This window comes from Labrus mixtus, chromosome 21, assembly GCF_963584025.1.
Source record: "Labrus mixtus chromosome 21, fLabMix1.1, whole genome shotgun sequence".
Taxonomy (NCBI): domain Eukaryota; kingdom Metazoa; phylum Chordata; class Actinopteri; order Labriformes; family Labridae; genus Labrus; species Labrus mixtus.
This window is the reverse complement of record NC_083632.1, coordinates 21,364,736-21,392,732: the sequence shown is the minus strand read 5'-3', so window position 1 is coordinate 21,392,732 and position 27,997 is coordinate 21,364,736. Positions and strand designations below refer to the sequence as shown.

Below are 27,997 nucleotides of genomic sequence, written 5' to 3'. Positions count from 1 at the left end.
ATTTCGAGGGGCACTACACAGAATTGACTCCTGTATACAAATCTTATTTAAATATCTCAAACAAATTGACTGAATATAAATAGCCTTCTCATTTGAAACCGTGACGTACTGTTTTGCCTTCACTCAAATGACAAACCTTTTTTTTCTCCCCCAACACATCACTCTCCCTTCATTCTCACAACCTTTTATATCACAATTCCTTTAAAAAAAAAAGAAACACAAACATAGTCAATAAAAATAGAAATAATAACATATCAGATGTTTTTTTTTTGTGTTGGCAAGTCAGGAAAACAGCCTGTGTCTTTTTCATCAGCATCAGCTTTTCTTCACTTTCTTTAACATCTCTTCTATCTGTATTCAAACACTGCGGACTGCAGGAAAACAAACCCTCTTAAGGGACAGTCCACCCCAAAATGAAGACTCTGGTTTTATCTCGTTAAGCATGGGAATAAAAGCTCTGAACACATAACACAATAAGTCAGGCTGTCCCAACCTCCGGGTCCCGAACGAAAAGCATTCAAATGGGGTCCCATGAAATTTGTATTTATTGATCGATAAAAAATATATTGTATATTAAATATAGTGAACACAGGCTACTGTGGGCCATTATAGCCAATGTCAAAACAATAAACTTGCAGATTCTTCCTCTGTTCACAATAATATACACAAAAAGCCTGAATGTGGTCTAAAATCAATGTTTACTTGAAACATAGTAGAAAAAAATATATAATACATGATTGAAAACAAATGAATTTTAGCCAAAAGCTGTATGTGGTCTGGATAATCTGGGGTCACCAGAGGTTGGGAACCACTGCAGTAAGCCTTCATACCTATATTTAAGCTGTGTGTTATAATGCTAAATGCAGTTTATAACTGCAACAACAGTTCATGCTAACAGTTACCTCAGATTATTAAAACAAATTCTTGTTCATTTTAATTCATTTGCTTTTAAGCCCATTTAGGTTTAAGGTAATGTTTGTCTAAAAAGTTTTGAGATTCTTTTTAACCTACTGTTAGGATGAAAGGACTGGAAGAAACTGGGTTTGTTTTTTTACACTTTCACTTTCAATTAGCATGTTTACTAGTTTGTGTTATTTCCTGATGTTTAGAGTTATAATCCATAAACTAATACTACAGTTATATATGGTGAGCATGTTTCAGCATTAGCCATTTAATATGGTAACGTTTACATGCTCCCTCTCCTTATACTGCAGGAGTTTCTGTGGTATAGTGACAGGGCCAGCTCATTCACATGCTGCATGCTGATTGGCTGCTTTTGCATGATACTTATATACAGTAAACAAGACTTATTTTAAGTGTTTTAAGCCTGCTGTTTTTATTATCTCAGAGCTGTTTAAAGTGACATGAAATGTAAACCAGACATTTCCTTCTTCTTTTGCTTTGCACTAGTAGCACTCCACTGCTTTTATTCTGAACTATTTTATGCAACTAGACAAATTCTGAATGTTCATTTTGGGATGGATTGTTCTCAGACATTTACTTTAAAAACAAAATGTTTGTTTTTGTACAACAAAAGACGTTCAGAGTTCTTGTGTTTCATCTGTTGATTGAGAAATATTTCCCTGTTGTGATACATGTTAAATACACTTGTTCAATGAAACAACGGATCCAGATAATAGAGCACACTGGTACTGAGAGAGACTAGCATGCAGGCGAGACGTCAGGTTGGGGGTGATATCTGGTGTGTCACAGGGGTCCCCTGTTTTTGACCCCCATGGAGGCATGACTCCTGTGATAATCCTCCTGCTGGGTGTCAGACGACTGGCGCCGATCTGTCATTCGTGACGGTCGGCCTCAGCTTGACTGTGGCAAACGGATTCCCTCCTCTGCGAGAAGAAAATTGGAATATAATCCAATTTCATAATCTGGTATTTAACAAACTTTTAATGATGAAATCTGTGAGTTTTCATTAGTTGTGTTAGATCACTCACCCCAGAAAGGGAGCCTTTGCAGTCCCATTGACTAAAGACACCTGTTGTCAAAAAACACAGAAGAAGAAACCCTTTAAGATGCAGCAGACACACTGACATAACACACACACACACACACACACACACACACACACACACACACACACACACACACACACACACACACACACACACACACACACACACACACACACACACACACACACACACACACACACACACACACACACACACACACACACACACACCACCAGAATCACCATATATCCACACCCTGCCTCCAGCTGTGAGGAAAGTCACTGTTACCCAACTGGTTTGATCAGATTTCCCATCAGCACTCCCCCGCTCCCTCCCTCCCTTCCCTCCTACCCAATCAGTGCAGTGAAGATTTGACAGGTAGTTAAGCTTCAACCTCAGACCTCAGCCAGTTTGGAATCTAGACAATCTAGAAAGGCTGGTGAGAGACACACTCCTCTTTTTTATCACCTGAGGACGACAATAATGTTATCGCTTCCACTGAGCTGAGTGGGCATAGAGACGATAAAGTTTAAGATCATCAATCTCAGCTGTGAGTCCTGAGGCCTAGTATGGCACATACTTGATTATATGCCGTATGAGTCCTTATTATGTAAGGCTAACGGGGTGCTAACAGAGGAATTCAATCTATGAGTTTGTATTTAAAGAGGTTATCATTTTTAATGAGTCAAGAATGTGTCTTTAAAATAAGATTTAATCGGGAATAGAGGTAACTTTAACCCATTATTCTTTCAGATGCAAATCTTTATCGTTCACATCTGTTGATAAACTTTTTTTTAAATGGTCGTCACTGCACTCATTCCAGTAAAATATCAGCATCAGCCTGCTCATTCATTGGAGAGCAAACAACAGCCTGAGGTCACATGCAGCCTCAGCTCCGTTTACGGGATGTTTTTTATTTCCTTGTTTTAGTCTTTCAGGAAACACCTCTCCGTGATCGGTACTTCCTTCCAAAACCTTTTCAATTACAAACTCAAACGAACAACATAACACAAAAAAAAGCAAAATAAAAAAATGCAAACTGAATAAGACAAAAATGTAGAGCAAAAAGAATACAATTTTCTTTTTAAATATTCATGCAACTTTCAGATGACTACAACATTCAAGCTAATCTCTGAACTTGAGACAAATAATGGGCCAATATTGGTCTTGTACAGCTTTTCAAGTATGCGTTCACAAGGAAACAAAAAAAGGAAGGATGGACTTTAGTGCCGCCTGAGAGACTTAACGCAGGGAAAAAATAGTCCCCACAACACAGGTGACACAAGTCCACCTTTGCCCCACAGTTACAATAACAAACCTAAAGAGCACAGTCAGCCTTCTGCACCCTAAAAACTAAACAAAGGAGGGGCAAGAACTGGTGTTCTTGCCCCATGCTAAAAGGGTTTTATTTTTTAAAATAATTTAAAACGAGGAGAATGAGAAGCGTACTTTCATACAGGGAAGGTGTGCTCCTCATTGTGTTTTATTTCATGGTGAAACCCTGAGGCAGCAGATACAGAGGACACCGAGTACGGAGCAGAGAGGAAGCTGATGATGAGGGAGAAAGGAGCGTGTCCGGGCTTGCCTGCTGGCTGGACAGCTACTAGTTCATTTTCAATCAGCTGACACAGAGCAGGAAATGAAAATGTACCTGTACCCTCTTGTCCTTCATGTCTCCTGCTGTAACTGTCTCTCACCCACCTCTCTTGAATGAACAGAACAAAGCTGGGAGCATTTTTTCAGACTAAGAATTTTTCTGTATTTAACACTTTTCCCTCAGCACAGGCGTCTTAACCAGTGTAGACATTGGGAAAACATTTCCTTTAAGGATGTTATAATCAAGATAAATACATATTCATTTCCTTGAACTGGTTGGAGGAATTGAGGTGTGTTCCTGGCACACTGTCTTAAGGGAGTGGAGGTGACGATGACGCAGAGACGACATGTTGATAAGATGTGAACAGTCAGAATAAAATACGACATCAGTGACTTCATTTTGAGGTTTGGACGTAGAGTCACTGATGAGGCAATAAAGATATCAATGCAGGAATGTTAAGATATTTTCTCGAGCATGTACTAGCCAAATCCATACTCCAGACATTCAAATATAGCAGCCATAAGTCTGAATTATCAAGAGGCTACTGCTACTACTACCTGCTGTAATGCTGACATAGTCTGACATAGTCATTGTGACTTAAACTGTGCCAAAGACAAAAAAAAAGAATACATTTAAAATAGCAAAGATCTGAGCTGTACAATGCTGTTTGCAGATGCTACATGACCTATCTCTTTGATTCATCGTCATAATGGCTATGAGAATGCATTTATCTTTGCAAAAACTAAGCTAACATAAATGCGTTTCTCATAGTAAGGTGTGATGTTTAGTAGGTCATATAAGGAAGACTGTTGTTTTGAAAACCATTCTTGATATCACACAGTTGTAAATAACCAGCTTTTCTGGCTTTTTGTAGTCCATTTCCTGTGTTACTAGACAGAGTATAGCAATTTGTTAGAAGGAGTGAGAAGTTATGGATCAATGGATTAAGTTAGGATAGCTTTATGACAGTTTGTGAGTATGTTCCTGGACCCAAACACAACAACAAATTCATGTTAAAGTATGTCTAAAGTTGTAATGTAGTGTGCATTTTAATGATCCATTGTTCATGGTTTTTTGTCTTTTTGGTAGACCACTTGGTTAAAAGTTTCTGCTCCTTACATCATTAAACTGCACACACAATGCCCATACTACTTTCACAATGATGCTTCATCATATCTAACAAAACTATTTTAATAACCAAGGGATCACATGTGGTTAGTGACTGCTGAGTCATTCTCTGGTACTGACTTTGTTCTGTGGCGAGGGCGTCGAGGGGACCGCTGGGTTCTCATCGCTGTAGTCTGGGGGGGGCAGTAGCACCGGCTCTTCCTCCTCCTGCTCCGGGAGACTTGCTACACTCAGGCGGCGGACCGGCGTCCCCAGATTGCTGTAAACACACATGAAATAAAGGTTAGCATGTACATAGGCTATGAAATAAGTCATTCACTTCCCAGCAGAGTGTAATGTTTTCTCACCTATTTGATATGACGGCCTCAGTATAAGGTCTGCAGTAAGATGAGGGAAACCAGCCCCGACTAAAGAGAGAGAGAGAAACACACAACATCAGAAACATCATCAATGTAGCATAAAGACATTGGAAACTGTCATCAGAATCTGGGTTTATTGCCAAGTACATTTACACATACAAGGAATTTGACTTGGTGTATTGGTGCTAAACAATTAACAAGGAAATAAAGCAGAACTAACAACAACTTAAATAATACAGTATAAGAAGATATTACAATATATAAAATAGAATTTAAAAATTTAAAATATAAAATCTAAAAAATAAAAAATAAAAAAACACAAAATGTACTAAAGGTGCAATGTAGGAGCTGTGCAGTCGACTATGAGAAAAAAAATCTTAGTGTGTAACTACTCACAGAGTGCATGTAAGAAAGATACATTTTTAAAGTCCAGTGGACGTTAATGTAACGCATTAAGAACAGTTCAGCATTCACATTACTTCACTTCATTCACCGTCAATTGGTACTGTCAAGTCTGGATGCTCTGCATGATAATACAATCGTCTTTATAAAAGAAACATGTCAAATGTATGGTAGAACTTCTGTAAAATGTTCACTTTCATTCAAAATCCTGAAAAAATGTTTCATCCTGTAAAATAGTCAGAGCAGGGAAACTGACACAGGCTGTTACTATTCTGTTTGGATACAAGAGGCTGCGAGGAGATCTGTTTGCGAGTAAAAATAGCTGAGCTTCCCCTGCTACACACATCACGATTGAATCAGACGCTCACACCAGACATGAGATATCTGACAGACAGACTTTGTTCACTAAAGACTCAGAAGTAGTTGACAAGTCACGACGAGAGGACAGATGGCTTATCCCGCTGATGCACTGGATTGGTTGCTGAGAAACAGGGTGTTATGTGAATAATGGCAACGTGTCCTCTTCTTGAGAAACAGCCAATGACTGCATGAAAACCACTTCAATTCAAAAAGCCCCTTAATTACACAAAACAGCTAGCAGATAATGCCGGTGTTGTGTGTTTTGAATTATAAGGAGCTGAAGATGACTCAGAGAGGATTTTGTGGATTAGTGCTGCAGCTACAAACAAAACTTCCCAACTTGATAATTTGATTAAATACGACAAAAAAAACCCAACTGTTGCAGGTTTTTTTTTTTTTGTAATGAAGCATCTAAAGAGAAGATTGTTCCCTCTTTGTTGTCTGCAGGAGACACGGACACAGCTGCTGAATGAAGATGTGATTTCACTGTAATTGCTTTTTTAGTTTAATTCATGTCAGTCACTCAGCATCGTGTAGCACAGTGAAGAAAAAATGTCTTCATGTTGATAGAATTATAAAAAGCCAGATGTCTCTTGTTTTGTGAGTGTGTGTGATAATGTGCACCTGTATTTACTTAATGTGTGTGTTTGTTGTTGCTTGGCAGGGCTAGGGACAGAGAGAGAGAGAGACACAGAGAGAGAGAGAGAAAGAAAGAGAGAGAGAGAAAGAGAGAGAGACAGAGAGAGCGAGAGAGCGAGAGAGAGAGACAGAGAGAGAGAGAGAGAGATAGAGAGACAGACAGAGAGAGTGCTTTATGACTGTCATGTTGAACATACCTGACATACTCTGTTTCTGCACATGATGAATTAGCACAGTCAAATATTCACAAACAGCTGAAAGCTTGTACTGGAAACTGAGTTATGTGGAAAACGTGTGTGTGTCAGTGCTGCATGTTTGTTGGAAGGAAAGTTCATTTCCTCTTGCGGGTGTGCCAAAGATTGCATTTAGAAAGCATTTAAAGCTATTATGTGAAAGAGTGGATTCAAATTACAAGATTAAATTTTTCTTTAAACTGGAAAAATTGTATTATTTTTAGGGACTATTTACACTCATTAGGGAGTATTAAAGTAAGAACAGTTTCAGGCGTATGTGAGTTAGCCTTAAAATAAACTACAGTTCTACCGTTTGTCTGTGCATGGTAATAAAGAGACATGTCACCAAGTGCAAAAGTGTGGAGCATAGGTGCATTATTGGTCTTTTCATGGAATTTAATGACCACAAGAAAAGTCTCTAATTACCAGACACATCCTTCAAAAGCATAGATACTCTTATGAATTAGTAGGGGTTGGGTATGACTTATCATGCAGACAAGAACCAACACATTTAAACTTTCCAAAAATAAAGAAAGGTAGGAGCATAGAGTTCAGTTTGATTGATGATATCTACAAATCCCTAACTGATTCTTTTTTTTTTTTTTAACTTACTGCTGTGTCTTCTCCAGCTCTCCGTACAGCCAGCCGTCTTTCTCTTCCTGGATGAGCAGTGCGATGATGTCGCCTTCGTCGAAGCTGAGGAGTGTGGGGTTGTTGCCCGCCGTGTGGGGAAAGATGGTCCTGACTCTGTGCTTCCTGCCCACGTTGAGACCAGACGACTGAGATGTAGACCTGGACAGGCTGCCCTCTCCAAGACTGCCCTGGTCTGCACACAGCACATGATTACAAAAACAGAGATTAGTTATCAGTCAAAAGATATACAATCAAAGATAATCCATCTAAATGTAAATATTCTTTCTTTTCTAGAAGCGACAATATAAGGCTAGCAATGTCATATCTATGAAGTGAAATCAAGTTTCACTTAGCTTAGCTAAGCCTGGTAACAGAGGGAAACAGCTAGCCTGGTTCTTTACACATGCAAACCATTTTCTTTTACGATCACTGTTTAATATGTATCCTGTTTCTTGTTAAATATGTACCAAACTGAAATGTAACATTGACAGTGAAACTGAGATTTGATGTGCTAATCTATGATCTTAAAAGATGGTGGCAGGGAGATTTTGTTATGCTTGGATAGAGCCATGCTAGCTGTTCCCCCTGTTTTCAGTCTTTATGCTGCGTATTCAAGAGTGAAGACACATGTTTCTGAAACATTTTCTTTAAAAACCAACACATAATCTGAGGCAGCAGTACCCCTACTGTAACAAGAATACAAAGAATCAAACTACTGAAATGTCAAACGTATTTTATGCTGAGCTGTCAAAAATCAATCTTGATAATCTTATTGTTTCATTAATGAAATGTGACACTGAGAGATAGTGATGTATGTTTGTGTTTCAGAGGAGCTGTCTGTACCTGAGTTGTGGTCTGAAGAGGAGGTGAGGGGAGATCTGGGCTCTGGGTTGAACATGTTGGCGAGTGGACTGATTTGTGCCTTCAGTGGCGGTGCAGGTGGAGGACCCATTGACTCCACATTGTTCTGAAAACATAAAGCCCCTAAATGTGAGTTTGCTCAAACGAAATTTTTGCCTGAATGATGAGGCTAACGATCTTATCAAGGGGGATGAATTCTAAACTTTCATGAGCTGAAGCTTATTGTCGACCTCCTACACAGCGATAAATAACCACGGCAAAATAAATCAGTAGATAGCAACAAGAGCACAAAAAGGATTTCCTATGGCTGATAGCCAGATAAACAAACACAGACAGCAGTCCCCATCAGATACGTCAGCACCCGTTGCAAGATTAACTACAAGCAACGAGACAAGAATAAATCCTCCAGGGAAGTCTTTCCTAAAAGATGTCTACTTATTCAGTTCTATGAATGCTTTTATCTAAAACATCTTAGCGAGATATGAATGTTGAGAAGCAACACAAAGTGAAAGATAAGATAACTAAACGCTCTTTATATCATGTATCCCCATTACTCTAGACTAGCTTATTACTCACCCTGTTGTAGCGTTCGACCTGCGGCGATTGTTCTGGAGTGGTGGACAGCTCCTCTATCATGGTCATCACCGTGTCCGGCACCTTTGTGATGTCGCTGCACTTTTCCTGCCAGCTGGGGATCTTCACTGCTAGAGTCTCTTTGGCCTGGAAACGGCAGGAGGAAAAAAAAAAAAAGGATAAAAGAGTTGATATTTTAAAAGGATCTGACAATGCAGGAATAGCTCTCTCTAAATGCTCACCTTCTCGTAGAAGTTGCTGGTTTGATAGGAGAACATGCAGTGTTTGTCGGCCAGGAAGCAGAAGCGCCTCTTTTCTTCCAGTAAAGCTTCTTTGCATCCGTCAGAGATGAACTTCTGCATGTCCATCTGTCGCGATGAGATGGTTTCCATATACTGCACAGGACAACAAAGACGTTAATGTGCAAGAGTGTTTACAAATGAGCAAATCAACAAGTGAAACATTTTACAGTAGAAAATGTCTGCATGTGACCACAACGTGCTCCAAAAAGAGAACCTGAAAGCTCTGGTTCTCATTAAGCTCATGAAACGTTAGAACAGGCCTTAATAAAATAATAATAATTATAAAAATAAAATCAAGATTGATTCAAAAATAATCTAAAAACATAAAAAAACATCACATTCCTGTGTTGTACACAAAAATGCAATAAAGTATAAAAAAATATTAAAAGTGAAAGAATAAATAGACATCACAGGGTAAAAAGGCTTAAATAGAGAATAATATCCAAATTCAAATGAAAGTAAGGAAACTACAAGAAACCATAACATATTGATATATTGATTTTAAAAAGAATACACAGATGATTAAAATAGAATAAAAAATACAAAAAATGTAATAAATAAATAAACAACAATAAGGTATATTTGTATATTTTGTATTTGTACTTCCTTTCTTTTCTCCTTTTTTTTTAAACATTTAAAAAATAAAACTTCACCTTGAAAAAAGTGAAATTAATTAGATTTTTTAGTCTGTATTTTGTTTTCAATCAAATATATGCAGATGTTGTTAGAAGCCAAGCTTTGCCACACACTTCACTTTTATTCAGTGCTCTACTTTATTCACAAACTCTTGTTTTGTATTTCCTAAAGGACCTTTACTGAGACTTTGGTATTGTCTCGTAAGGCTGATGAAAGCGGTGGGAAATGCTCGCGCTGATCAGTATTCATACAACAGAAAAATCTTTTATCATTTGGACTAAATGTTCTTCTTGCACATTCAGCTCTGCAGTGCAGGCAGTGACACAGACTGCTCTGCAGAGAACCAGAGGAAAGTAACACTGACCTGAGTGGGAAGCAGGTCTAAATGGCATTCTCTTTCTCTCTCTCTTTCTCACTCTCTTTCTCACTCTCTCTCTCTCGCTCTCTGTCTCTCTCTCTTTCTCTCCAAGTAAAAGCTAACGCAGACACAATAATTAAGTGGCTGAAACAAGATGTTTACATGTGTGGGTCAGATCCACTAACCGACATCGTAATGAACTTTGTAATCCATGTCGATGCTCTTGGGGACTACTTTCTGTGGGTTTCCAGCTGCCTGTGGATTGATTTTATTGCAGCAGGATACCAAATCAGTTTGCTTAATGAGACACTTTCTCCTCAGGGATATTGTAAAAGTCAAGCAGAGCGGATGAACTCGTGATATAAAGCATTTTAAACTTCTTAAAAAATGACTTCTCATCCAAACCCTCCATCTTTTTTTTTTCCTGCCACACACTCACTCCCCTTATCTCTCCTATTTTCCACAGGTTGCCATGGTGACACTAAAGCAGCTCAACTGTTTGGTCTCATTTTCTCCCTCTCTCTCCCTCCCTCTCTCTGTCTGCCAGACACAGAATGAAGGGTCTTCATTTCCCATTCTTCTCAGCAAACAATCATCCAGGCTTTGAGTGAGATGCGAGAGAGCTTGAGGAACCAGACTGAGCTCATCACTGGCAGCCGTGCACATGATTATGAAAAAGCTGGTAGTAGTCTCCATTGTAGTCTCCAGGTGTCAATTTATATCAGATAAGGAAAAAGCTGCTTCTAAGAAAGGAGTAAAGGAGTAAGGTGCCATTCAAGTGCAAAGACGGACTAATTCAGATGTTATCAGCAGGGATAAAAGAAACCGAGCGCCTTTTAACAGCTCTTTCACCTGCAAACACCTCTTGACTTGTCAATAAAGGGTTTAATGATTCTCTGAAAAAAAAGCCAACATTACCAACGATCATGGCCGTGTCTAAGTATAGCTGCGAAAACAGTCAAAAAATATATAACAAGAGACAGGAGGGAGTTATTTGAAATCCCTCCATCATCTGACATTGATATTCAAAACAAGAGTCTGACATATACATGTATCTGTATCTGTAGGCCAATCCCAGTTAACAGTGTATGTATTATTTTCTATAAGCCAATTTAAAAACCTTCTTTCCCACAACATAAAATGTAGAAAACAATGCTTGGGTCTATACTATTATGTCAGCATTAAGTGTGTCCAGCAGAGCACTCTCTGAGAACTCTCAGCCCGATATATAACACATAAAGCTGAGGATTACAACTGAGCCAAACTAGGAACCCATTGGCTGAAGATATAGCCTCTCATAGAGACGGTTAACTCTTCTGGCTTTCTGGTGGAGCCACTGGTTAGACATAAACGACTTCCAACTTGTGAAGCTCCCATGTATTTAGACCATATGGAAGTGAAATTCATCCCTCCAAATGAATACGTTTGTGAGAATAAACGCCATCATTTCAATGCCTGTTCATATGTTTCTGGTGAGTCAAAATGTCACTGTAAATAGTAAGTTACACAGAGGATTCACTCTGACTTACTACAGAAAGCTGGTTAACTTGTGATTAACTTGCATTACCAGGTCATTAGTTTGTTGAAATCACATCATGGAACAGATTTGGAAAGAGTATCAAGTATAAGATTTGTCGAGTCTGTCCTCAAAAGGAGAAGAGCACAGTGTTTAAAAGGATTGTTTGTTGACTGGAGGTCAGATCAATCATTTCTGATGCATTCCAGGAAGTCAGGTAATCTAAACATTGATAGGCTTGCATCACACAGCGTCAAGATGATTGTTAGCTCAAGTTGAGATTTTGAATCCGATAGTTACAGATATCCATTTAGAGGGATAAATAAACTTTTGTTAGATAACAAAGACAACAAAGTCTGCTGACATGCGATTGGTCAATACACCTCAGACTACAAACGGAGACCAGAACGCTTCCCATACTAAAATCTGAACTCTTGGCTACAGATTCTTCATTTGAATGTAGAAACTGTGAATAGAGATTACAGCTAAGCAATAGGGACCTGCACTAGAACAAAAACATTTAATAATGTTACATGTTGGTGAATTAAGTTACTTGTTTAAGAAATCAAACGTCTGAGTTTGTTTGCATGGTCATATTAGTGCAAAATTGGAGCACAATGGACAAAAGCAGGAAAATCCATGCAATCTGTGACCATATCAGTAACCAATGATCTCCAAAATCCCTCTTCTGTCAGGCTGTGGACAGCAGGACAGAAACACCAAACATTGTGCAACGAACAGGCTTTTGAAAGCACACTCTTCAACCATTAAATTTGGGTTCATTGAACCACATGCAACAAATATACTCAAGCAAGGCCAATGTCAATATCAACTATAATCAACTTAATTTGAGTCTGTGTTGCAGATATAATCCTACAAATACTAAACATGCTCAGTGCACTTTTTAAAAACTGCATGTCCTCGATACCAATACATGATATATCTAAACTTGGAAACACTGGAAATAACTGAGAAGTACTGATGAGAAGTAAAGATGAAAAGCGTGTGCAGTATCCAATACAACCTGAATCCCAGCACAATGTCACAGTCTGTTTGCCTGTATCAATGTGATCATGCATGCAAACGATTTGCAAATGTGGGTGTGTACAGCATCAATACTGTAAATACACAATTTCTTTCACATCGAGTCAAAATATACATTTCTTGGGCGTGTAAACCAGAGTCACAGGCGTGGTTGCATCTTTGATGGTTAAAGTCCCGTGTCCAATAAAAAAATTTAAAAAGCTGTTTAAAGAATGAAGTCTCTGAATACACATCTCAAATGACTGTCATCAATAATGCTGAGCTGTTATGTAATTCTAAAGTATGACTTACACAAAAACTCCATGCTCCACACCTCCTTCTTTGTCCTGAGCACCGGTATGTTATAATCACAAGAACAATCTTTGCCAAATCTCCCCACCCAGTCACGTAAATTGTACACTTGTCATTTTTCATGAGCGTCAGAGCATAAGAATGCAGCAACAGAAACCATGCTTGGAAAAGGATGTGAGGATGCGTTTGAGGTCCGTTTTGGTTCCAGTTCTCACCTCATTTTCTTTAATCTCATACTTGGACGAGTTCTTTCCCTGACTTTTCCTCCGGAGCTTCTTCAGGTCTGTCTGTGAGCGCTCCAGGGAGTCCTGCTTCAGCTTGTGCTCTGACTGATAGCGCTTGAAGGTGGCCTGTAGAAGTTTGAAAAGCGAGGCAAGAGAAGGGACGGAACTGATGATCATGGCAGTCAAAATATTCCACAGATGCAAAGCAGCTAAATGTATTTCTCTGTTTAAAATTCCTATGTCCAGATGTTTTGATAAAAACCCTGGCATCTGTGTTAGCCCACTTCTTTTCTAAAATAGTAGCCTACATTGCAAAGTACATGATACTTCGTCAAACTATTGATTTAGAGCAGAGAAGAAAAAAAAGCAGAGAGCAGGTTAAGCCAGCAAACTGTTAGTATTTCTATATGTATGTATTTTTATTAAAACTAGTGAAAACAAAAAATAAAGCAATTTCACTCTAAGATAAACCAGTAGGCCTTCATCTCTCCAACACTTTTCAGCAGACACAGGAAGTCAGAAGAGCCCGATGCAAATCTTTTGCTTAAGCTAGCTTAGCTTAGGTTAACATTCATTTAGTGTACTAAGCCAGGCACAATAGCTATGTTAGCTATAATATAATAAAAGAGGCTCAGTGGCATTATGTAATTATAATAAGTTATAATAAGTAAAATAAGGGATGTCAAAGGGGCTAATAGTCTAGAGGTCTGTGAATCAGCATTGGGAAATAAAATATTTGGTATCAAAACATCTCTTATTTACAGTAAGCATAGAGAGAGATATTTTAAGATTTATTCTACTTACATTCATGTATTTAACATCCATCTCTGTCTTCTTCTCGAGCTCGACAACAACCTCTCTGTGGAACCCTTTGAACTGCAGCGAGAAAACACACACACACACACACACACACACACACACACACACACACACACACACACACACACACACACACACACACACACACACACACACACACACACACACACACACACACACACACACACACACACACACACACACACACACACTGTAGTTCATTGCATCACAAATCATCCTGCCTGCACACTGTTCCTAACACAATGTACAGATCAGTCACATCAGGCTCGATGGCAACATTACGATAAGGAGTGACCTTTGAGGAATGTATCTTAATGGGTTTCTGAGAGGAGGTGATTCCACCCATTTGGATAGCTTATCGGCCTGTTAAGGTTAAAAATTAACAACTTTTCCCCTCGCGCAGATACTTTTCAATCAGTCCAGGATATCCAGAGGGAAAATAAGAAATTACAGAATGTTTATCCTGCTGCAAACAGTTTGTTACTTTCATTGTAGAAAACTGTGCATGTCTGACGCTTGTCTTAAATCAAACTGATTGTTGTGTTTAAACCGGCGACACTTGACTTCAATTAACTTCAAGTTACTAGCAGGTATCTGAAGCATCTCACCCTGAGGCAGCAGGGTCAGGAGTTACTCTGTGGCTTTTTTTTTTTTTACTTACGTCAAACTTTCTTTCACCTAACGTTACAACACTTTCAAACTTTCTAAAATGAAAAGAATGAGCTCAAAAGGTTGCAAAGGTGACCAGAAAAGACAATGCGACAAATTAAGAATCTGTCCTGTCTGTCTGAAAGTAAACATGGTCACCGTAGGGGACTTCAAGGAATTACCATTTTTCAACTGCTGACACAAAAAAAAACCCACATTTTTTAAAGACATTGTAACATAGAATTTCTCTTCACATAACTTTTCCTTAATTCTTCTTAAGACATAAAGACTGAAACGAGCTGTGGGTTTCTCTTAGTACTCATCTTCAAAGGCAATAAACTAGTTTTTCAAATGTTAACAAATCCCATGTGACACAAAACCTGCAATGTTTAAGTTGGTCTTTTTAAAAAATGAATAGATCGCAAAAAAATGCTTTAGTTTTTCTCAAGTTTTTAGTCCCCTTGGCTTTATTAAAAAGGTATATGGTGTCAATATAGTAAGAAAATCCCTCTGAATAAAATTTGGTTTATATACCCTATATAATGATATCAAAAATGTGACATTTGTTGAGGACACGTTCTAGTGGTGAATTGTGGTCTGTAGTGTAGCTGTGTAAACAGGATCAAATAAATTAACTACAGTGCTCATATTAATCTTCATGAAAGCACAATTAAGTCAGCCTGTGTCACAAGTGGCTCATTTATTTGTTTTGTTTCTTAAGGGGGCTGATGACAGAAGAATAAATTACAGATGAAGATAAATGAACCACACTGATCAAGGTTTTGTTTTGACAGTAAGAATAAAAAAAAAAGAACAAGGCTACTCACGTTTTCTTCCAGTTCATTATGGACCTTCCTGTGGGCCTCAGCGATCTCCATCAGAACCACACCTTGTAAGAAAATGAAAATAAAAAACTACTGTAAGTACATCAGACATTCAAAGAAGCATGTGTTGAATGCATGGACTGTTTTCCTCTTGATGTGGCAAAGTAAAAAAGAAAAGTGACAGAGACCTTTACATTTTCAGATTATACATTTACATGCTTTTTTGCTGAGGGTGAGCAGCAATTAGTCGTGATACAAAAACACCAAAACAGAAAGTGATGCAACCGTTAAAAAAAAAACCCATAACATATAGATACACTTAAACATGCTGTTTTTAAAATGTTTGTTTTGAACAACAAGCTGGTTCCTCTTGGTTCGAGACCTTGTGCTAAGCTAAGCTAACTGGCTGCTGGTGGTGCTGCGTTTACATCATGGAGTCCAAGACAATTTTCCCTATGAGGACAGTGCATCGTATCGTATCCTATCATAACCTATTGTATTGTTTTAATGGTAATGTGTTATAGTTTTGATTCCTATGTATCATGTCGTTTCATATCATGTCGTATTGCATTGTATGGTCTTTTGCACAAAAGTAGCTTTCTTGAAATGCATAAGTATTGCTTCAATGGAAGAAGGTGCCAGAAACCAGAAGCCAATCAAAAGCTGAGTACACAGAAAAGCAGCTGCAGGAGGAGATGCAATTTACAAAGAGATCTAATCAACACTTTCCAAATATCAACATGGTAACCTGTTGTTTTTTTTTTGTTTTTTTTTATCAAGCCTAGCATATACTTTTACAGCCCCATATTTTACAAGTGACATATCTCCTTTCAATATTTGAACAGCTGTCAATAAGTAATCTCTTTGAAATGTTCTGGTATTGTGCGGTCAGAAACAGAACAGTCTCCATTCACAGACGGGCTACGGCATATGACACGACACAATGGGAGTGAGTCAATACTGTAAACACGAGTGGACAATCATAGCGAAGCAGTTTATTGCACTATACCTCTGTCACAATGAGGTGAAATCTAGACTCAAGGTTCACTATAGGACACACAGTGTTCTGGTGAAACCTGTAAAAGCTGTGTGGCATCACGGCGTGTTTTAGGCTCGCTGTGACAGACACAAACATGTAAGAATTTGAACACCCTCAGAAGAAAGTCAAGAAGTCACCGGTGTAAGGGTTAATTAAGAGTCTTTTAGGGGGGAAAAGCTCCTAAAAAGTTGTCCATGTCAGCGCACTTTAACGCCTGATCGCCCTCCTGCACTCAGAGCACACAAAACGTAATGACCCGCAGACACAAAGCTGAACTTCTGTGATATGACAGGCAGCGAGCAGCTACAACAACATTGCCCTCTGAAGGTCACCAGAACGTACTGGTAAATGCTGCCTTTGTGCTTGGACGGGGAGGGGTGGTGGTGGTAGTTGCGGGCTTTGGGGAGCTGTTTGTACAGCCCCAACAACACACTGCACGGGGAGTTAGAAGAGGGAGGCTGAGAAATGCAGGGAGGAGGGGGTGGGGGGTTCAAAGAGGCCCTTGTACACCTGCAGGTTTCACCTTTTGGGGTTAACAAGGTGTGAAAGTAAATGCTGCCACAAGTTATCACAGCTTGGTATACAGAGGCTGGATGGTGAATCAGGAATCTGGACATTACAGGATGAAGCGGTGTTAGAGGGCAACACACAGAAAGCCTGCAATTTTAAGCTTGTAGACTTTCTCCACAGAAACAAGGAATGCTGGAATTTGAATCAAAAGTATCTAATAACATAAGTGTTTTTGATCCAAGTTCATCACTTTAAAACAGTAACAACATCACACTGTGATGTAGTGAGTAGTTACACACATAAAGATTGTTTTTCTCATAGTCCACTGCACAGCTCCTACATTGCATCTTTTGTACATTTTGTGTTTTTTATTTTTTATATTTTATATCTAACATTTTTAAATTCTTTTTTATATATTGTAAGAGCTTCTTATACTGTATTATTTAAGTTGTTGCTAGTTCTGCTTTATTTCCTTGTTAATTGTTTAGCACCAATACACCAAGTCAAATTCTGCAGCCAACTCTCAGTTTATCTTATCTCATATCTCATATCTGTCACTGCCCGTGTTCTCTTTTCAAAGGTTTTAAAGAACCTACGTAATCTAATTTTACCACAACTATTTCAAATACACAACACTGTTTCAGCATGGATTTCTACGCAGATCGGTACAGGGTTGGTAAAAGATAGCTGCAGACAAACTACACAACCCATGATTCTCAGAAATGTCTTATGGTTCCTTATTGACAAAGCTACCTCAAACCTGAACTTTTCCATGGTGTAAAGTGGTTCAGATAGCTAAACACATTTTTATTCATCTTTGTTATCAAGGGTTGAATCTTAATTTGAAAGGAAAATCCATAACCCAAATTTACTAAATTTTCATAATTTTGTTCATTTTAAAAATGCATGTTTTATATATAAACTTTTGCACGGACTTGCTCCTCCTCCTTTGAAGGACTTTATAAAGCTGAAGTCTGCCAGTGGGATCGGCACCAGGGCCACAGCCCGAGGAGACTGTGAGGTCCCATACAGACGCACTACATTCAGACAAACTGTTCTGTCAGTCAAAGGAACTAAATATTGGAATATTCTCCCACTCACAGTAAGAGACTCACAAACATATGCAACCTTCAAAACACACCTCAAACAGTGGATAAAGGAAAACCAAGTCCGTGACCACCTTTAACCTTTAACCTCTATTATTGTCTTGTGTCACTTGTGCCTTTGTATTTGTATTTTTATTTGTAATTTGTCTTTCTCTTACCTGCCTAGGGACAACAGATGGAAACTAGCATTTCTGCTATAATCTGTCTTTTTTACAGCTGTAATTGTTACAGCTGTTCATTAATATGCACTGTCCCTAACAAATAAATAAATAAATAAACTGAACATGGGTCACAGTGAAGGAGGTAAACTATGAAACGATCATTCAAAAGTCTTCTTTTTTTTTTTTTTAACTGTAGTGCAAACACTACTCCAGTTAAGATACATAACTGCATGTCTTCATTCCAACGCCTGTATCAAACGCTTGTTTTACAAGCAGACAGGACGCAGAGCCATGCCTTCAACATTCTCCACAGGTAATGCCTTTTATGAGCTGGGAGTGCCCCGTGGCAGCACAACCCAAGCCCATTTTTGGTCTAAGATAAGAAAGCTGTACTACATGAGATGATGTTAGAAAAGGAGACACTGGTAGCCGCCCTGTTGGCACCTTTTCTCCAGCTTGTTTTCATTTCTCCACAGTTTAATGGATAATCTGTCCTCTGTTGTGCAAGCTTAGTTGGCAATGGTAGTTATCAGCCATCGGTCATCGTTATATAGCATTGTTTTATCAGTGAGATGCATCACTGGGCTTGTCGGCCCAGGTTAGCAGAGTGTGATGAAGTGCAGCCCCTCATATGTGACTCAGGATTGAATGGTCTATGATGTCACAACCAGTGCTTAATCCACTTAATTTAAGGAGAAGTAATAAGTTAAACTCCCTCCGAACACTTATTTTTTACAAATGTAAGTACTTCCAAAGCTCCAGATCAGCTCATAAATAAACCTCGAGCTGGGACTGGACTGTATGTAAAATGCTGTCTGTGAAACTGAAACTCTATTCTGGAAGAGCTGGAAATAAAAATGAATTACAATTCATGACAACAGGGAAAACACTACCTGCTGATGAAGATAATGAAATGGTTTATATGCCCATGATTTGCTATTTTATGGACTTGAAGGCGAGACTGTTAAATTAACAACACCTTAATACAACTTAATGGCTTACTTTTTTAAGCTTACATTTACAATTATAAAAGTGACACATAAAAAAATATAGACTGGATACTTGGGCTGCAACCAACTATTAATTAATGAATTACTGAATTCATCTGTGACAGGTGAATTTGTGAACTTTCCAGGTAAGAGCAAATCACAAACAATTTCACTCTTGAAAAAGTAGAAGCAGATGAAATTGGGGATTATTTTAGGAGTTTTTTTTTGTTTTTTACAATAGTTTTAAGGATTCATCATTTATTAAACATGTTACTGATGTTTTGATTTTGTTGGCTATTGCTAATAATTTCAGCTTCCTGTGAACAGAAGAATGTGTGTGCTTTGAGCCCTCTCAAGTCATTATTATTATCAATCACATACTACATCTTGAGTGATAAGTTTATTTCACTAATGATGATCAAAAGTGACCTTTTTTGACTTGTGTTTTATTATTGATCCATGTGTCTGTCAGCCTTTCAGCTGTGTTTACTATAGATCAATATCCTGACAGCTTTCTTAACACAGAGTGATAACCTTCCGTGAAAAAAAATACAACAAAACGTATGACGAGAACACAAAAAACTGACTTCAGCCTCAAGCATTGACAAACATTGCTTCGACTGAAACTTCAAACTGGAAGCAAACCTTCAATGATCTTAAAAACGTAATATATGACACATTTGTTCTTTATGTGAAAATAAAACAAAGAACAAGTGAGTCTGGAGATTTCATAGACAGTGGTCCCTTTAACACTATGTGAAACTATAAAAGCCAATAAACGGAGGGGTCAAAAAGAATCATGGGTACTTTTTAGAAGGAACTGAAGTGTGACTGGGTTTTAAGTATTCCAACGTCACAGTTTACTGAGCGGTAAGTGAGTCTCTGGTCACTTTAGAGGTCCCTTGGAGGAAACTCCCAAAATACTGGAGAGCCGTTTGTTTAATGGTGGATGCAGGACAAGGGTGTTTGAGGTCTGGGATCATTACAGAGCTGTGGAGTGTGACGAGAGGAGTCATAACTGACTGCGCAATATGGGGACTCCCTGAAAAACAACCAGCAGCTTTTTTATTTAGTTTGTTTTCAACAGTCCTGCTTTGGAAAAACAGCCTGTGTCTGTGTTACTGACCTTGTTAAGCCGTGGTCCAGACACATTTATGCCATATTGTTCCGTATTGTTCCATTGTTTCCATAATTAGCTGTAAAGCTATTAGTATTTTTTTTAAGAAACACAGTAGTTAAATACTTTTTAAATACTACTCCCTTTCTTTCATGCAGCAAATTTGATAAAAAATTATACCACACCCATGTCGTTGTTATGCTATGTGGCTGAAACCAAGAGAAAGTTAGCTTAAATTAGCATTTTAACTAGCAACCAACAGCTAGCGTAAGGAGTACATTTTTTAATCCTGACTGATTTTAAACTGATTTTCATTTTATGGGATAAGACTTACCTTTTGACAGAAACAGACTTACTGTAGCTATTTTCCCTTACTGCCCATTTGTTCAGCTAAACTAAGCTAGAATAAGCTAAGCTAAACTAAGCTGTGATAGTCTAAGTCAATCTTTGTGTGTCATGGCTGAAGCCTTCAAAGCAAACTGATTGATGTGGTATCAATCTTCCTACTAAATTCTTGGATGGAGCGAAGCAAGTAAAATAAAACACAGGGAGAAATTCATAATAATGAAGGTGCTTGTACATGCTTTTGTGAACAAGCTTGCTGTTAGCAGGTTGTTTCTGTTTGTAGGACAAATTGCCCATAATGTAGTAATGGTACAACACAGAAAAATAAATGCCTCTCTCAATAACTGAAATCTGTTCCAGAAGCTATCAGGACACACTCAGCTGTCTCCTCCTGAATCCTCAGTCCATGTGAAGAAAATATCGCTCAGACTGATATTACAATTTCTCTCATGCTGACCATACTTCAATATTTCCAAAAAACAAATTAGTCAAACAGTGCAGAGAAAAGGTGGAAGGGTGGGGATCGTGCTATTTTTGCACACGTAACATTCAGTCCCTCACTACCTGCTGCCTTTCATGGCAACTCCTTGTGGAGTCCAGTCACACAATATTGCACAGGAAGTTTCTTATTGTGCCCCCCGCTGAAAACCACGACTCTGACAGCTGAACTGCCCTCTCTTGCTTTATACAGAGTTTTAAATAGCTACTGTCTCAACTATTTAAGGACAAATATTGCAACTGTTTTAAAACGTAAAAACATTTAAATTGACATGGTTTGCAAATATAAATATGTGTTTGAGTATGTGTGTCATTATTTCAAAATGTGATCATATTTGTTCTGTTTTTTACTTGCGTTGCTGCTGCTGAGTTGTTCGCTTCATTTTTCTTCCTTTCTTTCTTTCTTTATTTAGTCACAAAACAAGGCAACATTTTGTTGCATTATTATCCAACCGTGCAGGCAGGTAGACCTATAGGACAACATTTGCAAAGTTTGACCTGCCCTACTCTACCTCTGATTGGATTTCCTTTATTTTTACCCAATCAACAAATAAAGGCAACAACAAACCCGAGCCAATTAGAGACAGGGCGGTCATGCCTTCACCATCCAAGGATTTTTTCTTTTTGCATTATACTGAATGATACACATCAGGGAGAATTTAGAAGTTGGTACATGAAGACTAGTGTTGTAGTCATGACCACACACTAACCAAGACCAGAGTTTCTCCAAGACCGAGACAAGACATTTAGGGAACAAGAGTCAGGACCAAGAGGAAAAACAGCCTGTCAGTGGTCTTGACTGGTCTTGAATTAATATGAATTAATTGATATCCGGAGTCGGCACAGTCCGAGACCAAACCGAGTGGAAATGCTTTTGATTCTGAGACGAGACGGAGACCTTCAAAAAGTGTTGAGACCAAGACCAATTTTGAATACTACAAAACTAGTGGAGACTGAAATATTAGTATACTGGTAGCAAACAGCACAGGTCACACACTTGAATCCTTGGTCTATCTTCAGGAAGTTCTGATGTTTGGCTCAAAGTCTTTCCTTATTGCTACACATTCACCTCCGTTACAGCATCAGTCATAGAAAAAATCTGGACAAACAGTCGTTCCCGGAAAAGAAACAGCCCGGTATGAAGTAAAAGCCTCAGGTTAACTTTCTGCAAATACCTGCTAACCACTGTGATGCAAGGGCTTTCTACAGAAAACCATTCACAGAGAAAGGAAGAAAATCTCGCAGGTGTCACCACTTAAACGATTTGGTCTTTCATTGTTAAAAATGAATTTAGAAATAAAGTATGATGAATTCTGCAAGCCTCCGCCTACACCAAACACCCCTCTGTCAGATATGGAGTGATTGATTCACATGAGGCAATGCTAGGCAACTGTAAATCTTTAAGAATCATTTACAAGGAGTGTCCGTCTTAATGTCTCTACCATCTGAGATGTCAACTTTTATTGAACTCTTTCAATTGTCTTTTGTTTTATTGTTCTACACCAGTAAAAAAAAAAAAAAGAACATTCTGTAAAAGCCTCCCTATATCCATACAGTTTGAGTCTCCACTCTGGCCTCCACAAACAGATAGTAAAGACCATGGGTAGGTTTGGATAGGCAGATGGAGTAACAGTGGATGGAGAGGATCAGTGGTGGGAAGACAGTCTCCTCTGTCTGTCTGTTTGTTCAGCGTGTTTGCTACTCTGCTGCCTGTAATGTGTGAGAGAATTCACACTGTCTTGTTGTCGTCTATTCCAAGCAGAGAAGGAATGACAGGGATGGAGGGAATGAGCTGGGAGATCAAGATTTCCATGGGCCTTTTTCCATGAAGTCATTTTGATTTTGGACTTGTGGATACAACGTGTCAGTCACTACTTACTTATTTATCACGTCTAAGAGGTCAATTTCCCTTTCAATTCACTCTATGAGTGAAATATTCCAACTTTGTTTTTCCATGAATGAATACGGCAACTTGTTCAGATTAAATGCCACAATATGTTTGTGTTACCAAACAGGCTTTGCTTTCGAAATGAAGCAACCAATGCCGAAGCTGCAAGTTTCCCCATGATCAAAGGAAAAGTTGGCATGGAATCTTGTTCTGGCATTTGTGAGGTTGCTTCAGCTCAGTGTGTTTCAGTATGAAGTAAAAATGTAACCGACTAACTACGAAAGATCATCGTATTATTTAATGAAGCGATGGAGGGTTAACATTGTTCAATGACAGGTGTGGCCCCGACAAAAGGGGGATTTTAATTACAGAATATGGAAATAACTATTTGTAGGGCAAAAAAGCAGCCTGAGGAAAATTATTAATTTATCTTATACGGTTTAGAATCATGAGGAGAAGCTTTGTAATATCTCTCTGATGTCCGATTTGCCCGGTCTATTCTTCATTCGATAACATCATAACAAGACCATACTGTCCACTCTATAAAGTATCCATCGTGGTTTCATTTTCAGACACTGACACTGCTCAGATGGTGAGCGTTGGCTTTATGCTAACCTCTTTATTCCATTATTTACATTTTCATTAAAGCTTGGAAACATGCCTAATCTTTCCTCTTTTACACTGTGGCAGCTCTGTGACAATCACTTCACCTCGTCTGACTTTACAACAGATTGTGTTAATGACTGGAAAAAATGCAAATGCTATCTATAGGAAGAAAACTCAGTCAAAAAAAGGTTCATAGAAAATCTATTTTATGAGAGTAAATGAAAGTGTCAATCTTCGTGGTCACGATTTAAATACATGAGACCAAAATAACAAAGCATGATTTTTCAGGTTTAATTCCATGCTCTGTTTCTTTTTTTTTTTTTCCTGCCTGTCAAATCAGCCTGAGCTGTCATGAAGCCAATTTAAAACCCTGTGCATTCAGAGGTGATGCTGCAGAATAAAAAAAGCAACTTGATGAATTGTAATAGTGCAAAATTGGGTCCCTTAGGCAAAGTGGGTCGGCTCCAAATTTTCAGCACTAATGGAATAATTGGCGATGAGTCACAGGATGGATGAAAAACAACCTGTACATGGTTGATGACAGCTTCAGAGAAGAGACAGAGGAGAGGAAGCACTTCAATCAGGGCCAGATGTACAGCAGATGATAATGAATTTCTGTAGCTGATGTGAATCTGTCAATCAATGGCACTACCAGATGTTTGCATAATTGCACATTTGGGATTATTGTCACATGCAAGCAAAATGTGTCACCATGATTAAGTTGCATAGAAACAGCACTTTGCTGGTGTCCAGCTTCCATTATTTAACAGGATTTTTGGGTGAAAAATCCCATTTTTCATTCTCAATAAAGAATCAATTTAGCATTTTTGGAACGGCACTTTTTGGTTTTCTTTCTCAGATTTTTTCACAAAACTACTCGTCACATGTCTGTACATAACCCATTAGGCTAAAACCAGCAACTAGTGGGTTTAGTTTAGCGTTAGGAGCAAAAAGAGGACAGTTAGCCTGGTATTTATTAAAATGGACAATAACACCTACCACTCACCAGTACATCTAAAGCTCTAAATCCAACAGGTTGAAGCATTTGTAAGATTTTTTTGGGAATAAACAACAACAACACAAATGTGGGTTTCTACACAGGATTATTTCTTGGCCGGAAGCAGTGACGTCCTGAAGTCACCGTTTTTGGCAACACAAAATTGAAAATTCGAAATCAGTCACAAAAAAAAAAAAAAGTATTTCATGTGAATGAGTAGTAGTCGTCCAGGTTATGCTAGCTTGAAGCCTGATCCAAAGGCAACTGGACTTGGTTGAAGAAGTAAACCAGCAATGCTTACTGACTCAGCATGTATACATTTAACCAATCGGATGGAGGCGATCAGATTAAGCAAGTGTTAGCTATCAGCTAACCTCAGATTAATATTTGCCAATTTAGTGCCAAAATAAACTGCGTAGAGATTGATTTGGGATTCAGAAAGGACACGTTGCTAAGACAAATATTGTGTAAAACATGAGCAACAGTACATAGAAAGAAACACTGTGAGGGAAAGCTCATTTGCATAAATATTTGTTTAGTTATCACACCTCATGTCGGTAACACAATACTGAATAACGTAATCACACATTACATATCTTTAACATATCCCAAAGTCTACCTTCAAGCTTCATAAGAATTTTTTACCATTAGTTTTTTTCAGTATAGAATATTCAAAATAACATAAAATGTGTTTATTATAATAATTCAGTTAAGAGGAGATTATGTGTGTGTTTTTGTTTTCTTCGGAGAGAGCAAGGCTAGCCTAATTTCCCTGAGGTTCTACTCTTTGAATTACACTGGCTAGTCTTAATATCACATAGAGACGTAAGAGTCATTCTTCAAATCGTACTTTTTACATTAAAGTAAAGACGTTCATGACAGATTGTCAAACGATGTCAGTATTTACATTTCAACTGAAATATCCTTGAGGAATCTTAGTCTTTTCTTTCCGCTGCACCATAGAGATATTTGAATATATCATGCAAACCGTTTTGAGATTAGACTAAAGATGGATCTGTATGAAACTCACCAAGCTCTCTGGAGACCGGAGACACCATAGCATTCTCTCCAACCTTTGAGACTGCATCAAAGTAGGCCTTTCCAGCAAGAGTCATCGCTGAGTTGAAAGAGAGACAATCATCAAGTTACTGGCTGGGAAAGGAGGACTTGTTGGATCTTTTGTTGCAGAGAAACTTTTAATGAAACCAAACTTGACTTGTGGACTGCGGTAGGCAGGATTCAAAAGTTCATGTTGATGCTAAAAGATCAGAACGTGATATCACTTGTATGTCCTGTGTAAGGGTGAAAGTTGTGTTTACCTGTGACTGATTTCTCATAACTCTTCCCTAGGTTGACCAGGTTCCTCAGGCCCGGGTTGAACTGGTCCATGACAATCTGGGAGAAAGAGCAAAGACTAAAGGTTGTGGAGAAAGGCAGCAAGCACAAACGCTCCTTTGCAGATCTTAATATACAGGTTAACATATTTTTGAGTGACTTTCTTTTTTCGACAAATCAGGAAACAGCTCTAATTGTTCAAGGGCTGGGATAATATAACTCATGAAGCTATTTTTATGACAGTGGGTGGAGAAGAGAAAAACAACAAACAAGATCGAGTGTTGGTGCTTTGCTCTATAAATATCAGCACGTGAGAACAATAAAACATTCAATCTTTAACTTGACCCCTCACGTATGCTTTACGACTCCCACCAAAGAGCGAAGTCCCACACACAGAACGCAGCTATTTGCAACATTAACTTCATCACTCCCCCCCTTCTCTCCCTCTCTGTCTGTCTCTCTCTCTCTCTCTATTGAAATGCCTCAACAATCAAGTGCTGTTCACCTCCCCGTCTCTATTCCCCAGGCACGCCCTCAATAGAACAATGAAGGGGCAGGTATGACTTTACATGAAGAAAAAAAAGAAGTGAGCAGAGGAGAGAGAAAGAGAAAAAGGGAAACAGGTTCCTTGTTTTCTCTCTCTCTCTCTCTCTCTCTTTCTCACTCACTCACTCACACAGCTGATACTGTGACTGTAAGACTTCAGGTATGACTCCCTCTGTCCCTCAAACACAACACACACAATTTGTATAGCTTAACAAGAGAGGAAAACCCAAATTAAAGTATTTTACCAGAATTCTACCATAAAAAAAAATCTGAGTTGAAATGAGTTTATGAAACTTCTCACTATTTTGGAAACTTTTATGGTTTTTTTTTTAAAACGCCTCACAGAGACATACATTAATTCAGTAACACACTCGTCTTATCACATGTGAGAGGCAATCGTGTTAACTTGATTAGATGAATAGATTTAATCAAACAGCCTGGATATTGATCACTTTAAGTCCACTGACAACCTACAGCAACTTGATAGACGGGACTAACTTTCTTGTGTCTTCTCTCTCTCGTACTGTGGTTTGTTGTGATTTATGCATCTAATAATTAGATAATAGGGTGTGTCATGAATTATGCTTGTAAACAATAACAGAAAGTTTCGATTGCTCAATCAGATTTTTTTTTTATTAAGCTAACACAGTATGAAAGTACAAGAGTGGGTAATTTCTAAAAAAGCCATAAAACGTGACAATTGCAGTAAAAGCAAAGTACATGTACTCAAAATTGTAAAGTGTTGTTATCACTTTCATTGACAGACATTGACAGAATTACTCCGTCGTTTAGCCTCAATTACAAAGCAGTGAAAACATTCAACAGTAAGCCATAAACTAAGCTCTTTGCTCATTTCACTCACCTTGTATGTGTTTTCAGTGAGCTTGCACACATCCTCTGGAGCGCGAGACATAGTGGCAGGTTGTTTCCTCAAACCCAGAAGTCGAAGAAATAATAATAATAAAAACAACAACAACCAAAAAGAGAAATAAAGATGGTGTTTTGTAATCCAGGAGTTCGCTCACGCCGAATAATAAATCCCAAAGTCGGTCCTGGTGGTTTGTCTGCCCCCTCACAGCCGGCGGAGGACGCACTGACTGACTGACTGGGACACCGAGAGAGAGAGAGACACCGAGGGAGGGCGCCGTGACGTCATGAGCCGAGTTAAAGTTATTGGAGTTACTGTGTGGTGCAAGAAAAAGATACAGAGGATTGTGTTTTATAAACGTTTTATTGTTAAGAGAAAGGTCGAAGGCATAGAAAATGTAATCATTGTGGGCTTTAATCATGATTCATTTCTCTGATGAGCCAACAGAGGGCTCCAGAGATCCAATGTAGAATACTAAACAAAAAAAATACTCAAATAAAAAGTTTAAAAATAAAAGTTTTGTATTTTGTTTTGATCATAATTAAATAACACAT

At 38.4% G+C, this 27,997-nt stretch overlaps 1 protein-coding gene across 1 annotated transcript; it reads right to left on the bottom strand.

The window, feature by feature from the left end:
• Positions 1 to 207: 207 nt before the first annotated feature.
• Positions 208 to 27,677, bottom strand: baiap2l1a (BAR/IMD domain containing adaptor protein 2 like 1a). Its single transcript, XM_061027442.1, has 14 exons — positions 27,438 to 27,677; positions 26,014 to 26,089; positions 25,725 to 25,811; positions 15,442 to 15,503; positions 13,931 to 14,002; positions 13,118 to 13,252; positions 8,998 to 9,150; positions 8,759 to 8,902; positions 8,165 to 8,288; positions 7,301 to 7,514; positions 5,043 to 5,102; positions 4,816 to 4,954; positions 1,953 to 1,993; positions 208 to 1,847 (listed from the first exon to the last, which is right to left on the bottom strand). Exons 1-14 carry the CDS (start codon positions 27,486 to 27,488, stop codon positions 1,775 to 1,777), a joined length of 1,431 nt encoding a protein of 476 aa, XP_060883425.1. The 5' UTR covers positions 27,489 to 27,677; the 3' UTR covers positions 208 to 1,774.
• Positions 27,678 to 27,997: the final 320 nt, after the last annotated feature.